This window comes from Rhinopithecus bieti, unplaced genomic scaffold (genome assembly GCF_001698545.2).
Source record: "Rhinopithecus bieti isolate Rb0 unplaced genomic scaffold, ASM169854v2 scaffold_17930, whole genome shotgun sequence".
NCBI classification, from domain to species: domain Eukaryota; kingdom Metazoa; phylum Chordata; class Mammalia; order Primates; family Cercopithecidae; genus Rhinopithecus; species Rhinopithecus bieti.
Genome location: NW_016809035.1, coordinates 217,371 through 233,900, shown reverse-complemented (window position 1 = coordinate 233,900; position 16,530 = coordinate 217,371). Strand labels below are relative to the sequence as shown.

The 16,530-nt window shown below is 39.9% G+C and overlaps 1 protein-coding gene across 8 annotated transcripts in view; it reads right to left on the bottom strand.

Annotated features, from left to right (window-relative positions):
* Nucleotides 1–16,530, bottom strand: part of RIC8B (RIC8 guanine nucleotide exchange factor B) — a 123,456-nt gene that overhangs the window by 101,187 nt on the left and 5,739 nt on the right. For all 8 annotated transcript variants that reach the window (XR_001888392.1, XR_001888391.1, XR_001888394.1 and 5 more), the window contains exon 2: nucleotides 11,449–11,496. Coding sequence is in view for 4 of the 8 variants with exons in the window: in XM_017888258.1 (XP_017743747.1) it covers nucleotides 11,449–11,496 (48 nt within the window). In the remaining 4 variants the exon portion in view is untranslated. The remainder of the gene's footprint in view (nucleotides 1–11,448; nucleotides 11,497–16,530) is intronic.

The following is a 16,530-nucleotide window of genomic DNA, read 5'->3' as shown; positions in this document are numbered from 1 at the left end:
TTAGAATCAACTCCAGATTTATACTAATTCCAGTGAGATATAGAAACATTCCTATATAGCACTATTGATACAGGAGTTAAGAAGAAATTACTTAGGCAGATAGTGAGGGTATGGAAGTCCTTGGCATGGTTTTCCTTTTAATGAAAAGCAGTCCCAAATTATTTTCCTTTCTAACAAAGAGCAGCCTGTAAAATCGAGCTGCAGACACACATGCCGGCAGCTGCGCCAATCATATTCAAGATGGTGGCTCCATCTTCCCTTCTCTTTGTCAGCCACATGTACATTAAGGAGCAGACAAGATAGTGCTGGCCAATGGGAAAGTTCATTTGCATAAGAAGAAGAAGGTGGGGCGGCCAGCCTTCCCCACACTATGTAAACATCATACCTGATGGAACCAATCTGTGAGCCCTATGTCAATCAGACATCACCTCCTCAAATCTGACTATAAAATCTGGCACATCCGCTGCTGGCTCCTTTTTCCTCTCAGAAGCCCCCTCTCTCTCACTAGAGAGGGAGCTAGTTTCCTTTCTCTTTCTTTTGCCTATTAGTCCTCCGCTCCTAAACTCTTGGTATGTGTCCATATCCTAAATTATCTTGGCGTGAGAAGACGAACCCTGGGTATTTACCCCAGACAACGTAGCCACTTCACTATCCCTTCCCCCTTTTTCTATAGTATTATTGTCATATACATCTATAAACATTACAAATCCAATAATACATTATTATAATTATTACTTTATAATTTTGTCTTTTAAAGAAGCTAAAGGAGAACAAGTATACATTTATAGCTTTTGATATATTAGCCTTCTTATTTATCGTTTCTGGTTTTCTTGATTTGTTCTTGTGGATACTAGTTACCATCTGGATTTGCTTCCTTAGTTCAGTACAGCTTTGCTCCCATTCACCATTGTGCTGTTTTTGGCAAGTGTATTACATTTCTCTATATTATCGACTGAACATTATATACATATTGTTTTATAAAAATGCTTTTAAAATCAATCAGTTAAGAGAAAATAGGATAATTATGTATTAATACTGACTTTTACAATTACATAATTAGCTTTACAGGTACTCTTTATATATTCATGTGGATTCAAAGTACTGTTTAGGGTTACTTGCTTTCAGTCTGAAAAACGTGTTTTAGTAAGTCTTGTAAGGTGAGTCAGCTAGCAACAAATTCTTTCAGTTTTTTATTTATCTGAAAATGTCTTTATCTCCCCTGCAGTGTTAAAAGATAGCTTTACTAGATATAGGATTCTCAGATGAGGTTTCCTCTTTAGGCACTTTGAAAATGTTATCCCACTGACTTACATTTCTGATGAGATGTCGGCTGTGAATCTTACTGACCTTCCCTTGTAGTGATGAGTCATTTTTCTCTTGCTGTTTTCAAGATTTTCTCCTTGTCTTTGGCTTTTAGCATTTTTACTATGATGTATTTATGCATCTCTTTGGGTTCACTGAACTTCCCGGATATGTAGGTTTCCAATAAATTTGGGAAGTTTTGAACCATTATTTCTTCAAATATATTTTTCTTCTCCTCTCTTTCTCTCTCCTCTCCTTCTGGTATTCCCGTTATGTATAGGTTGGTGTGTAAATGTTATTCCACAATTCTCTAAGGCTCTCTTCATTTTTCTTTATTCTGTTCTTTGCCTTGAATATTCTCTATTGCTTCAGGTTTGCTTATTCTTTCTTCTGCCAATTCAAATCTACTGTTGAGCCCCTTCGGTGAATTTTTATTTCAGTTATTGTATTTTATTCAACTCCAGAATGTCTATTTGGCTCTTTTTAAAAATAATTTCTATCTCTGTATTGATTTCTCCATTTTATGTGACTTCATTACATCTGTTACTTCTTTAATCATGGTTTCCTTCAGCTCTCTGAATATATTTATAATGGCTACTTTGAAGTCTTTGTTAAATCCAACGTCTGGTCACTCATACAAGCAGTTTTGGTGCCTGCTTCCCTCCCCCACTCCCACCCTACCCTGTGGAAACTGGACATCTTGTAACAACTCAAGGTATTTGCACTCCCTTCCACCCACCTTCTCCAGGACTTGCTATTGTATTTGTTTATTTGTTTAGTGACTGGCCCAATTATCTTAGCAGTCTATTCTCCCTGTCCTTCCTCAAAGTGTGAAGCCCTAATGTTGCACCTCATGGGGCACACCACTGGGTATACCCACAGCTGCCCTGGCATGACAGTGGATTTGGCAGGCCCCTCTGACTTTCTCTTTTCCTGACCACACACAGCTGTTATGTGTCATTAATTGCTGGTTGACTGATCAACTGTCTTCAAAAATGTCCTGGGGCAAAAATTGCTCCACAAACAGATCCAGTCTTTTGAAGGGATAGTTTCTCCCAGCTACCATTTTCCTCCTTTCTCTCTAGCAGTCTAGCCCAGTTACCCCATTCCTCCTAGCAAAGTAGCTGGACTTTGGGTTAACCTGTATCTCCAATGACTGTGTTAATGTCACCCCAAGTGACTTTCATCACAACCTGCACCCTTAGGCATGAACTTCTCCATATTCTGTGCAAATGAAGTCAGTTCCTTTGACGAGGCATTCAGCACTCTCTTTTATGAGGTTTGCTTCTTCCCCTGGACAAAATTTCTGAGCCCTGGTGCTGATGTTGGGGGCAGAGGCAATGGTATGCTTCTGTGTGACATCCCCACTTTAGGACTGACAACTCAATTGAAGTAAAGGTACAGCAACCCTAGATCTCCTTGGTTTGCTTTTCCTGGGGTGGAACCATGTTCCACCACCACAATGACTGTGGCCCCAGTATTCTCAGCAGTGCCACACCCAAGGTACAGCTGCTATCCTATGAGCAAGGGCAGAATGGAAGGAGGGAAGACCCACCTCTCAGCTACACTTATCCAGAATTTAGTTTCAGCAACAGGTAGTTGGGGGCAGGATGAGAAATGCCGACATTCTGTCACTTCTGTAAAGACAGCACTCCAACTGGGACTAGAGGGAAAGAAATCCTATATTCTTCCCTGTACCAGTTTGGAGAAGAGTTTCCATCTCACTTAGCCAAGAGAAGAGAGGGAGAACAGGTCTTGGTTCAAATAACACAGACTTTCACTTTCCTTGCTTTTTTCCCTTAGAGATAGGGTCTCACTCTGTCACCCATGCTGGAATGCAGTGGCATGATCATAGCTCACCACAGCGTCAGACTCCTAGACTCAAGCAATCCTCTCTCCTCAAGCCACCCAAGTAGCTGGGATTACAAGCGTGAGACCCAGCATCCGGCCCACTTTTCTTACTTTTAGATTTTCTTCAATAGGTGTTTCTTCATTGACTCTATGCCTTTGGGACTATTTCCAGACTTTAAATGGTTGTTCTTAAAAATAATTTTTACCAGTTCCATTAGGGAGTAGATCTGTAGAGGTCCTCACACTGCCATGGCTGGAAGTGGAACTTCTTGATGAAATCTCTATATGAGAAAATGCACCTGAAACTCTAAAGTACAAATCAGAGATAGTATTCTCATTATCCCAGACAGAAATCTTAAAAAGTGATCCAAAGATCATGTATAGACTGCCATACATATGGCTTACTAAGTCAGGGCTGTCCTGTCCTTGCTTTCTAGATTTACTCCTCCAATGCCATGGCAAAACATCTAAAACTAAAAGTGGAATTTGGAATGAAGTTTAAATCGTTTTTTTGACCTACTGTGAGGCATTCATCCTGTCCTATGATACAACTTAGACCTTCTAAGTCAAGTCTTGTGTCAGATTCCAGCTGGAAAGGAACTTTAAAAAGTAAAAGGTATGGATGCACTTTTGGTATTGTGTGCAATTATTTTAAAGACATGAAGATGTTGAAAATTATTGGTTTCTAAGTGAGAACTGTACTTGCACTATGCATCAAAACATTCCCTCAAGCCAAGACATCAAATAAATTTTGAGTCAAATTTGCAAAGCATACAAACCTTATTTTGTTTTAGTAAAAACTGGAGTGTGACAATTTCAAATGACCAAAATAAGGGCAAAAGGCTTTTAGAACAAGCATCCATTCCTCAAGCTATTCCAAAGCATGGATTCACAGTCTAGGATTAATGATTCTATCTTGGCACATATTCCTTGGGGGACTCTAATACAGAAATTTACCCATTCATCTTCTATAGTCCACAATGGCAAGCCTCGGCATGCATCTATAACTGAGAAAGTGCCAAACCAAACACCATGGACAAAAAGCCAACTTAGGAGCCAAGGCCTAACACAAGGCCAGGAATATAGGATTTAATGAAAAAATATTTGTGGATCACAGAGATCTCTAATATGCTAAATACATTCATGTCTGGGGGGAAAAAAAGAAAAAAGTATTTGAAATGGCAGAATGAACTTTTGTGTTTATAATATATTTCACTCCATAAACTGGCTCTGCAGATACTACTACCCCAAACTCAGTAAGTTTTTTATGCTCTCCCAAAAGGAATACGTAAGGTAATCAAGAAGGCCAATTTTAGAGAAAAGATATGATTTGAAAAAAGAAGTATTAGTCCTTCGCTTATAACTCCAATCATGCTATTATGAGTATATTGTAATATAATTATATAATGAACCTATGCTTATATCATTATAATCTACTGTAATATAAAAGAACAGTTTAAAAAACAGAAAAGAAAATATCCACAGTAATAACTATTCAGGTGGCTGCCATTTATCTCCTTGTCATCATTTTTTCTTTGTATGGTTTTTATCAGTTTTACATGGCTGTGATCATACTGTATGCATACTTTTGCACTGTATCCTGCTTTTTCAGTGAACAACATGAGCTGTGCTTGGGATTCTGCTTTACAGCTAAAATAATATACAACACAAAACCAAACAATATGTACAAGTCACAGGAATTGTGGCCTCAACTCACTCACCAAGTTCTTTTCATTCATTTAACAAGCATTTATTATAGGTGCCTATTTTGCTGAAAATATAAAGTAAGCCAGAGTTCTTGTCCTCAAAGAGCTTGCAATCTCAACTTGGCAATTACCTTATGGCTTCAGAGAAATATGGGCTGTGTGAATTTGAAGGTAATAAACTATGCTTGATATTTGGTTACTTCTAACTTCACGCTTTTGAGGAAAATTACTATATACACAAAGATTTATCTCAAGACAACTGAAATTTTCCACATTTGATAAGGTTGTATTCTTACATACGAAAGAGCTGGAAATCTTTTAATCATTTTATGAGATGTCTCTTTCAAAACTGATTGCAATTAGTACTCTTTATTGGTTTTGAGGTCAGTTTTGTTTTAAAGCTTTTTGTTTAAGAGCTTTCATTTCCTCAACATGTGAATTTTCAGATTACTCATCATACCCTCCCCCCAATCCTACATATTTGCATGACATATTTGTTTATGTGCTGGTAGATAATCACAGCCTACCAATTTAGGTACAGAATATAAAGCAAATGCTTCAATAAACACAGGTGCTTATATCTAAGTATACAATGATCTGCATGCACCTGGAACTATTTGCATTATATGCACAAACATTAGCCGTTGTATCTGACTTTACTTCTCTAGCAAAATTTAAGCACTTCTAGTTGGTAATTTCCTTTGCTATCTTCCAACTTAAGTCTAGTTACCTAAATGGTTTCTCAAGGTATGAAATGAGAGAAAACAAGGTACTAGATCATAATTTCAAGCTTTCTGAAATACACCTCAATGGTAATAAGAGGGAGCTATGGAGCAGTGCGCAGTGAAGGAGCTGCACATAATAGATAATCTGCTGTCTATGTAAGGCTGAACCACTAGTGGTGTGAGTGTTAGCAAGCTGTCATTCACATGAGCCTCAGTTTCCTTATTCATAAGATAGGAATGGTGATATTCTTACCATACTTACAGCACTACCAGTAAGAAGCAAATCTTTGTAAAACTGCAAAACACTATATAAGTGTCAGGAATTAGGTCTAAGGATCATTAATTTATAATTACCTCTCAAAAAGCATAGAATAATCAAGTTTTTTTTTTTTTTTTGAAGGGCACTGTTCCCTTACACTTACTTCTAAGTTGTCCCAAATATTTTTCACATAAGGGGGGGGGGGTAGTTTTTTTCAAAGAGATAGCAATGTAGTTTACCAAAAAATGTCCTGCTGTCCTCCAAAAACACATTTAGGAAAGAGAACTAGGGGAGTGATATGGTTTGGCTGTGTCCCCACCCAAATCTCATCTTGAATTGTACTCCCATAATTCCCACATGTTGCGGGAGGCACCAGGTGGGAGATAATTTGAATCATGGGGGCGGTTTCCCCCAAACTGTTCTTGTGGTAATAAACCCATCTCATGAAAGCTGATAGGTTTATCTCATTCTCTCTTGCCACCACCATGTAAGAAGTACCTTTTGCCTCCCACCATAACTTTGAGGCCTCCCCAGTCATGTGGAATTTTAAGTCCAATTAAACTGCTTTTTCTTCCCCGTCTCAGGTATGTCTTTATTAGCAGTGTGAAAATGGACTAATATGTTGAGTTGGTACCAGCAGAGTGGGGTGTTGCTGAAAAGATACGCGAAAATATGGAAGCAACTTTAGAACTAGGTATCATCAGGCAGAGGCTGGAACAGTTTGGAGAGCTTAGAAGACAGGAGAATGTGGGAAAGTCTGGAACCTCCTAGAGACTTGTTGAATGGCTTTGACAAAAATGTTGATAGTGATAAGAATAAGGTCCAGGATGAGGTGGTCTCAGATAGAGATGAGGAACTTGTCGCGAAGTGGAGCAAAGGTGACTCTTGTCATGTTTTAGCAAAGGGACTGGCGGGATTTTGCCCCTGCCCTAGAGATTTGTGGAACTTTGAACTTGAGAGATGATTTAGGATATCTGCAAAAGAAGTTTCTAAGCAGCAACGCATTCAAGAGGTGACTTGGGTGCTGTTAAAAGCATTCCACTTTAAAAGGGAAACAGATTATAAAAATTCAGAAAATTTGTAGCCTGATGATGCAGTAGAAAAGACAAACCCATTTTCTGAGGAGAAATTCAAGCTGGAGCCAAACGTTAATCCCCAAGACAATGGGGAAAACGTCTCCAGGGCATGTCATAGGTCTTCATGCAGCCCCTCCCATTATAGACCTGGAAGCCGAGGAGGGAAAAATGGTTTCATGGGCTGGGCCCAGTGCCCCCATGCTGTATGCAGCCTAGGGACTTGGTTCCCTGAGTCCCAGATGCTCCAGCCATTGCTAAAAGGGCTAAGGGACAGCTCAGCCCACGGTTTCAGGGGGTGCAAGCCCCAAACCTTGGCAGCTTCCAGTGGTGTTGAGTCTCCGGGTGCACAGAAGTCAAGAATTGAGGTTTGGGAACCTCCACCTAGATTTCAGAAGATGTATAGGAAGGCCTGGATGCCCAGGCAAAAGTTTGCTGCAGGGGCAGGGCCCTCATGGAGAACCTCTGTTAGGGCAGTGCATAAGGGAAATGTGGGTTCAGAGCCCTCACAGAGTCCCTACTGGGACATCGCCTAGTAGAGCTGTGAGAAGAGGGCCACCATCCTCCAGACCCCAGAATGGTAGATCACTGACAGCTTGCACCGTGCGCCTGGAAGAGCCACAGACACTGAACACCAGCCTGTGAAAGCAGTCAGGTGTGGAGCTATACCCTGCAAAGCCACAGGCGCGGAGCTGCCCAAGACTATGGCAACCTACCTCTTGAATCAGCATGACGTGGATGTGAGACACGAAGTCAAAGGAGATCATTTTGGAGCTTTAGAATTTTACTACCTTGCTGGATTTCAGACTTGCATGGGCCCTGTAACCCCTTTGTTTTGGTCAATTTCTCCCAATTGGAATGGTTGTACTTACCCAATGCCTGTACCCCCATTGTATCTAGGAATTAACTAGTTCACTTTTGATTTTACAGGCTCATAGGCAAAAGGGACTTGCCTTGTCTCAGATGAGACTTTGGACTTTTGGGTTAACACTGAAATGAGTTAAGACTTTGCGGGACTGTTGGAAAGGCGTAATTGGTTTTGAAATGTGAGAACATGAGATTTGAAGGGGCCAGGGACAGAATGATATGGTCTGGCTCTGTGTCCTCACCCAAACTTCATCTTGAACTGTACTCCCATAATTCCCACGTATTGTGGGAGGAGCATGGTGGGAGATAATCTGAATCATGGGGAGGTTCCCCCATACTGTTCTTGTGGTAGTGAATAAATCTTGCAAGATCTGATGGGCTTATCAGGGGTTTCCACTTTTGCATCTTCCTTATTTTTTTCTCTTGCCGCCACCATGTAAGCAGTGCCTTCTACCTCCCACCATGATTCTGAGGCCTCCCCAGCCACATGCAATTCTAAGTCCAATTAAACCTATTTTTCTTCCCAGTCTCAGGTACATCTTAATCAGCAGTGTGAAAATGAATACAGGGAGCAAACGAATTGGGCAGTAATGTGAGTTCTTTTATTTTCTGAGTAGGCTTAAGGTACAGAAATGCCTATAATTCTCTATGTCTCTCCATTAAGAACGTGAAAAGCTTATTCAGGTATACATCCTTCTGAGCTGTGCAATAGTTCTGATGTTGAAGTCTAAAAAAAGCCTTAGGCACGAAAGAGTCACAAATGGTTTTAACCCCTGGAGACTTCACAGAAATGGATTTGTTTGCCGATGTTTTTCCATTAATGAAGATTACCTGGCTAGGTCCCTAATGACATTTGTTCATAACAGACCTCCCAGGAAGCAGAAACCTGCACACTATAACTGGTAATAAGCACTATACAGTAGTTACTCTCTCCAGAAATCTAAAACTCAGAAAAAGACAGTACTTTGAAAATGTTAGTTTTTTCTACGACCCTATTGGAAATAAACACATTGTATTAATAACTGTGTAAGAAATTTCTCCCTTTCACCTGAAATTTATATGGGGTAGGAGACTCTGTCTTAATATACTTATTTTTACCAGTAAAAGCACTACCAGACTCTAATGTCAGATTTCTAAGGCACCATGAATCTATGGATATAGTATGGATTTTCTCAATGAAATTAAATGGCAGCTGGCTTCCTAGCCTGAATACTTATCATGAATTTGTCAAACAACATGTTCTTTTTAACACCTTGCTTCTTTTTTTTTCACTCTTTCATTAGCACACACAGTGAATCTCTTTTTTACTACATCATAATATTCCATAAGGTAAATGAGCCACAGTTTCTTTAAACACTCCTTAAATGCTGGACACTTGTTTCCAATCTTTTGCTATTATGTACAATGTTTCAATGAATAACTTTGTTTACTTAGGGTTCAATCTATCTGCAGAATAGATTTCTAAAAGAGACACTGCTTGGTGAAAGAGTAAAATGCATCTGCAATTTTGGTAGACACTGACAGTTTCTTCTCCATAGGGACTGTGCCATTTTGGACTCCCATCAGATATATGAGTATTTATTTCCTACAGACCATCTATAAAAATATACACTGGGCTGAACGTGGTGGCTCACACCTGTGATCCTAGGACTGTAGGAGGTCAAAGTGGGAGGATCCCTTGAGGCCAGCCTGAGCAACAGAATGAGAGCCTGTCTCTACAAAAAACTGAAAAATTAGCTGGGCATGGTGGCACGTACCTGTATTCCTAGCTACTCAGGAGCCTAAGGCGGGAGGATCACTGAAGCCCAGGAGTGTTACAGTGGACCACGATCATGCCACTGCACTTCAGCCTGGGCAACGAAACAAGATCCTCTCTCTGATTAATTTATATACTTTATATACACACACACACACACACACACACAGAGACATAGAATACACATGCCTGGAGCTCACCTCCCAAATCCCCACTCAGTAGATAAGAGATTGGGCCTGAGCAGGGCTATTTTGAAAAAGCTCTCCAAAGAGCATATCCCTGGTTGAGAATCCCTGTTCTAAAAGGTATTCTAGTCCTGGTTACATTGTTCAAATCCAAAAGAAAGTCAGAGTTAAACCTTAATCTACAAAATTTATATTCCATGGTCACTCATCCAATAAATATTTTCTGAGTGCCTATTACGTGCTGGGCACTCCAAATGTCAAGTGTATAAAGATACCAGTGTCTAACATCAACAGATATATAATTAAGAAACAAGGCATAAATATTAATATTAGAGATTTATACAGAGTATCATGAGAATATTGAAGAGGTACTTCACCTTAACTGGAATGTCAAAGGAGGCTTGTTGAAGGAGGTGCCCCTGAGGTGAGTAGGGATTCACCAGGTGAGAAAAAGAAGAGGTGTACAAGAGGGAGAGAGCATTCTAGGTAGAAAACAATATACTGCAAAAGTAGTACGCAAGAAACAGAAGGGATGCGGATGTGTGTGTAACTGGAAACATTTTCTATTCCTAAAACATAAAATACAAGGGAGAGAAAAGAAATAAGCTGTGAAAGTAGGCATATAGCAGATCACTGAGCACCCAGCATGTCATGTTAAGAAGCTTGACGTTCATTCTGTAGGCAAAGAAAGTCACTGAAGGGATAGACGAAGGGTTTTAAGGCTAAGGATGACATGGTCAGATTGCTATTTTAGATTTATGGATGTCAATCTATTAGAAAAGCGTGTAACTGGAAAACAAAAGAACAGTCAGGAAACTGATGCAGTAATCAGATGTAGGCCTGAATTAGGGCAGAGGTTAAGGAGAAAATGGATGGAAGAAATCTGAAAAGGTAAAATGAGCAGGACACTGATATTAGATATGGGGATACAGGTGAACGGAGGAGTGATTTCAAGGCACTGTCAACCCACTATTTGCAAAATACTGGATTTAAGCTATTTTTCTAGCAGCAGTGATAGATTTACACTGATTCAGTCATACCGTCTTGTTTGATTTTGGCATTTGTATGGCCAAGGATAGATGTATGGAGTATAGCAAGACACAAAGGCAGGGCCGGGCATGGTAGCTCACACCTGTACTCCCAGCACTTTGGGAGGTTAAGGCAGGAGGATCACTTAAGGCCAGAAGTTCAAGAGACCAGAATGGGCAACATGATGAGACCCCATCTCTACAAAAAATTTAAAGATGGGCATGGTGGTGTGTGTCTGTAGTTCTAGCTACTGGGAGGCTGAGGCAGGAGGACTGCTTGAGCCCAGGAGTCTGGGGTTACAGTGAGCCACCGCACTCCAACCTGGGTGACAGAGCGAGACCTTGTCTCAAGCTAAGCTTTACAATATTAGCAATGGATTTTGGGCAACCTGGAGTCTTGCCACTAAACAGTCAGTCTTTGGGAGTGAGTAGATCTGGGGGGAGTCTCCTCTGAATCCCTCCCACTCCCGATTTATACAAGTGTAAATAGTCCTGTGAGGACAAAGGAGGAAAGAGTTACATGTAATCCAAACTAAACCTAACCTAACCTTTCTTCTCAGGGTTCCTAAAAAATAAAATGAAGGGAAATAAGAAACCAATCAATAACCATCAGATGAAAACATGACCACTGCTTAGAAAGTCCATGAATGAAATACACATACACATAAACATTCACAGAGTAACACCAAGACTTACCTTTCTTTTATCTTCATCTGTTGATTCAAATTTGAAAGTAGCCCTATGCTGAGGGGGGAAAAAAGGGAAACAATGTCATTTTAAATACATGTATTTTTTAATTTTGGCTATGTTTAATAGTATCTAAACTAACGTCCCTGTAAAAAAATGTTGCCTTCCCATATCTCAATATTCTTATTAAAGTAAGGGAGACAGGCATGTAAACAAATAGTTATAAAGCAGTGTGAAAAGACTACAGTAGAAATATACACAAAGGAGCACAGCGAACCAAGCCACTAACTGCCCAGGAAAATCCAGAATGGCTTTCACAGAATACAGAATATTTGTGCTGGATCTCGAGGGATAAACAGGAGTTTGCCAGAGGCAAATGGAATGCATTCCAGGAACAAAAACAAAGGCTCGAATGTGTGAAACTATATGATATATTGGTGAAATAAGCAACTTTGTGAGACTGGAACACAGGACATATGTTTGGGGTGGGGCATGGAGGAAGATGAGAATGGAAAAGTAGACTGGACGGTGATTTGGAAGGGCCTTCCAATGTTGCTGAGTTTATACTTTCTTTTTCATATGCAATAAGAAATCATCAGAGAATTGTGGATAGGGAAGACTTGATAGTTTGATATTTCAGAAAAATAGTTCAATAAAATAAGAATTTAAATCATGGTGGCTCTACCACTTACTAGCTGTGACCTTGAGCAAGTAAACTCTCTGGAACCGGGCTTCTCATCTGAAAACAGGGGGTACCTAGTTCACAGAGAGATCGTGACATTTAAAAAAGCTAAGGCGCCGGGCGCGGTGGCTCAAGCCTGTAATCTCAGCACTTTGGGAGGCCGAGACGGGCGGATCACGAGGTCAGGAGATCGAGACCATCCTGGCTAACATGGTGAAACCCCGTCTCTACTAAAAAATACAAAAAACTAGCCGGTCGAGGTGGCGGGCGCCTGTAGTCCCAGCTACTTGGGAGGCTGAGGCAGGAAAATGGCATAAACCCAGGAGACAGAGCTTGCAGTGAGCTGAGATCCGGCCACTGCACTCCAGCCTGGGCGATAGAGCGAGACTCCATCTCAAAAAAAAAAAAAAAAAAAGCTAAGGCATGTATATCACGATCTCATTGCTGGCAAGTAGGAATACTCAGTAAATATCAGGGTTATAATGATGATGATGCCAATGATTATGAGGAAAAAATAACTGGAAAGGCAGAGAGTGTCATGACTCTTCTGCAATGATTGGTAATACTATATTTTCTACTCTGTAGCTGAAGTAAAGGAGAATAGAAGACAGAATAAGTTGGCTTGCCCATGATCACAGAAAGAACAGTGGTACCCCAAAAATAGAGCACAGAATTCCTCATTCTCCTCTGAAGTTTTATTCAGGAGAACCACGTACTCTTAAGAATTCTAAGCCTTCCTACTAAAAAAAAAAATCTCCACCGAAAATCTCTCTACTTTTTTCTTTCTCTCATTAGCCACAATGACAAATATTTACTGGCAACCCACCAGGAGTGAAGTACACCAAGTACTAAAGATATCATCATTACAGGTGGTTCTGTGTTGACATCTTTGTAGAAGCAGCAATTTTTTAAATTAAAGAAGATGGAGAAATGTTGGCAGAAAAGAAGTTCTGAATGTAAGAAATGATCAGAGGGAAGACTCAGAGGTAGGAGACAGTGGCCATTTGAGGGAGGGAGGCTGTCTCGAATATGGATACAAAACAATTAAAATGAATGAAGTCAGGTGGTAAGGGCATGGATTTTAAAATTTATACCTGAACTGGCAAACAGGTGACAGGCAACCAGGGGAAGACTATGACGGAGGTGTGACCAGCATTCTGGAAGAACATTTTGGACAGTAGCTCACAGGCCAGATTAAAGGAAAGCAAGACTAAGGACATAATGCCCTGTGAAGAATGGACATCAATAATCCAGGTATGATACTCCTGGTGGCAGTATAAACTGACATAAATCTTAAAAGAGAAAGTGATTTGGCAACAACACATATTAGAAGCCATAAAAATATTCACACTCTTTGACCCAGAACTCCTACTCCTAGGAATTTATCCTACTGATCTAGAAGGAGAGAATAATTATATGTGTATCACTGCAGTGTCATCCAATATTGTGGAGGAAAAAAAGCGAGAACTGGAATAACCAACAGGAGACTGACGGAATGTTGTGCATGTGACAATATTCTATTATACATATTATATTCACCTGACAAAATATTATGTACCAATTTTTTACAAAGAAGACTCATTGTTGGTATATTGTTTTCATAATTAAAAAAATAAAATGGATAAGTAATGAATAAAGCATAAGAAAAAGAAGGAAGGAGGAGAGGAAAGAAAGATTGTAAATCTGAGGGCTATACTTGGAAATGTATAGACCTGAGGTTTAGTGAAAATTAACATTAGACTTAAAAGTGCCAGATTATCAGGTTAAAGTTGTAAACTAAAGTTTCATAAAGGTTCAATACAAATGAAAATAATTGCACTAAGAAACCAAGAAAGCCTATTTTTTTGCCATTATAAGTAAAATGCTAATTCCATAAATTATCTGGAATAAATGTACCTACTTGTTAATATAATGGTTCTTCTAAACTTTTTTTTGGCATTTATGGTAAGGGGACAGAAAAATAAATTGTATTTTGGAAAGACACTCAGTAAGTTATAAAAGTGTCTTTTATACAGTTCCTACGTAGAATTAATCTTTTAAGGTGGGAATTCAGAATAGTACCAAGGTCTAATTATTCTGTTGCTCTAAATTAGAAAATACAATGGTATGTGAGGCACTACAAATTGAATCTGGAATGTGCCAATCTATTCAGAAGCTCAAACGTCTAAGACTGTTTGGATCCAACAGATGTTGGCTTCTATAAACCTGGGTTCTTTTATCCAACTTAGATCGTACTTAATTGATTCAGTACCCCATCTTTATTCTCTCCCCTTTCTAAGGCTGAAATGGGGAAAAAGAAAACAAGCATTTCCAGCTGTACATATATTTCCTAGCCAAGAGTAAGCCATCTCACCTTCTCTACATGCTTAATTTCCAGAGAAAAAGGAGCAAAAAAATCAAATATAAAGAGTTAAACTGGTCGGGCATGGTGGCTCACACCTGTAATCCTAACACTTTGGGGGGCCGAGGTGGACAGATGGCTTGAGCCCAGGAGTTTGAGACCAGCCTGGGCAACACGGCAAAACCCCATTTCAAAAAAAAAAAAAAGAGTTAAACCATGTTCAATTTAGAGACCAAGCAAGCTAACAACTCAGTGACACACCAGACTCATTATGACTCTCACCGCAGGTTTCATACCCTATGAATAAGCTCTAAAAAGCTCAGGATCAGGAGTCAGAAAACCTTGAGTTTGAGTCCAGTCTTACTGCTTACTAAAAGTGTAAACTTGGCCAAGTTATTCAACTTTACTACCTATCAAGTTTTCCTTATCTTTTTATAAGCATGGCACCTTGCACATAGCAGTGTTCAATGGCTACTACTGTTACTGTTGAATAACCTATGGTGTGGTGTCTGGTCAAATATTGACCTATTAGAGAGCTAGGAGTAATTTCATAGATTTCTAAAGATATACTCAAACAGTACTACTACATGGGAATAAACCTAATTGGGGTGGTGTTTGTTGTGCTGTTTCACGAACAGAGATTGCTTCTATAACTAAACTCAGAAACAGATTAGATAACATAATCTGGACATAGGAACAAAGTATAACAAAGGAACAGCCCACTAAACACGCTTCTCTGCAAAAACCCACAGAGTAAACTCAAAGAGTCAGAGCACAACTTCCAAAGTAGAAAACAAAAAGTCCTCTTACATGGTCTTGGATATTTACATATTTTATTCAAATGTAGAGGCTATATGTATAGAACTGTCCCAATATTAGGTTTCTATCAATCAGGTTCTTCCAGCACATGAATTAAGACCTCACTGCAAGCAGTCTTGTTTTCTTCTCCTATGAGGACTACTACTAGAGACCTAGCTATCTGTATCTTAAATACCTTTCATTTGGCCAAAAACTTGCCATACTTCAAAACTGGAATCCTGTTGGAATTTGCTATGTATGGGGTAATCATATGTCCAGGTGGCCTGTAGGGCCACCAAGCCACCTCTCTGGTTATCATCATAGTTGATGAGTCATCTATTAAATGAGGGGGTTGGGCCCTATTAACTTTGAGTTTCCTCTAACATAAAATATCCTGTGCTGTAAGGAATCCAGGTATGGAGGTATGACACTACTCCATACCTCAGGGCCCTTAGTCACAGTTTGTTGTTGATAATCATGATAATGGTGGCAACTAATCTCTCTACTAAATCTGTTATTAGAGAAGGCCTGAGGTCTGGGCACTGTGCCTCATGCCTGTAATCTCAACACTTTGGGAGGCTGAGGCCCAGAAGTTCAAGACCAGCCTCCAGCCTAGGCAACATGGTGAGATCCCCATCTCTAGAAAAAAAAAGAACAGGCCTGTGGGGAGCAAGAGCTTGAACAGTCTAGACTAGAATGATACATACTTCCCCAAATTAACAGCTCATTCTATAACTAAAGTGGCGGTGTTTAGGAGTCAACAGTAGCCAAAGGATTCTGTATCTGTGGATTCAACCAATCATGGCTTGAAAATATTTGGGAAAAAAAAAATTGTGTCTGCGTTGAACAAGTGCAGGCTTTTTTTTCCTTGGCATTATTCCCTAAATAATACAGTACAACTACCTACCTGTATAGCATTCACATTGTATTATGTATTATAAGTAATCTAGAGATTATTTGAAGTATATAGGAGAGGCCAGGCACAGTGGCTCATGCCTGTAATCCCAGCACTTTGGGAGGCCCAGGTGAGCGGATCACTTGAGGTCAGGAGTTCACCACCAGCCTGGCCAACATGGTGAAACTCTGTCTCCACTAAAATACAAAATTAGCCAGGCATGGTGGCACACATCTGTAGTCCCAGCTACTCGGGAAGCTGAGGCAAGAGAATCGCTTGAACCTGGGAGGCGGAGGTTGCAGTTAGCCGACATCAAGCCACTGCACTCCAGCCTGGCCGACAGAGCAAGACTCTGTCTCAGAAAAAAAAAAAAAA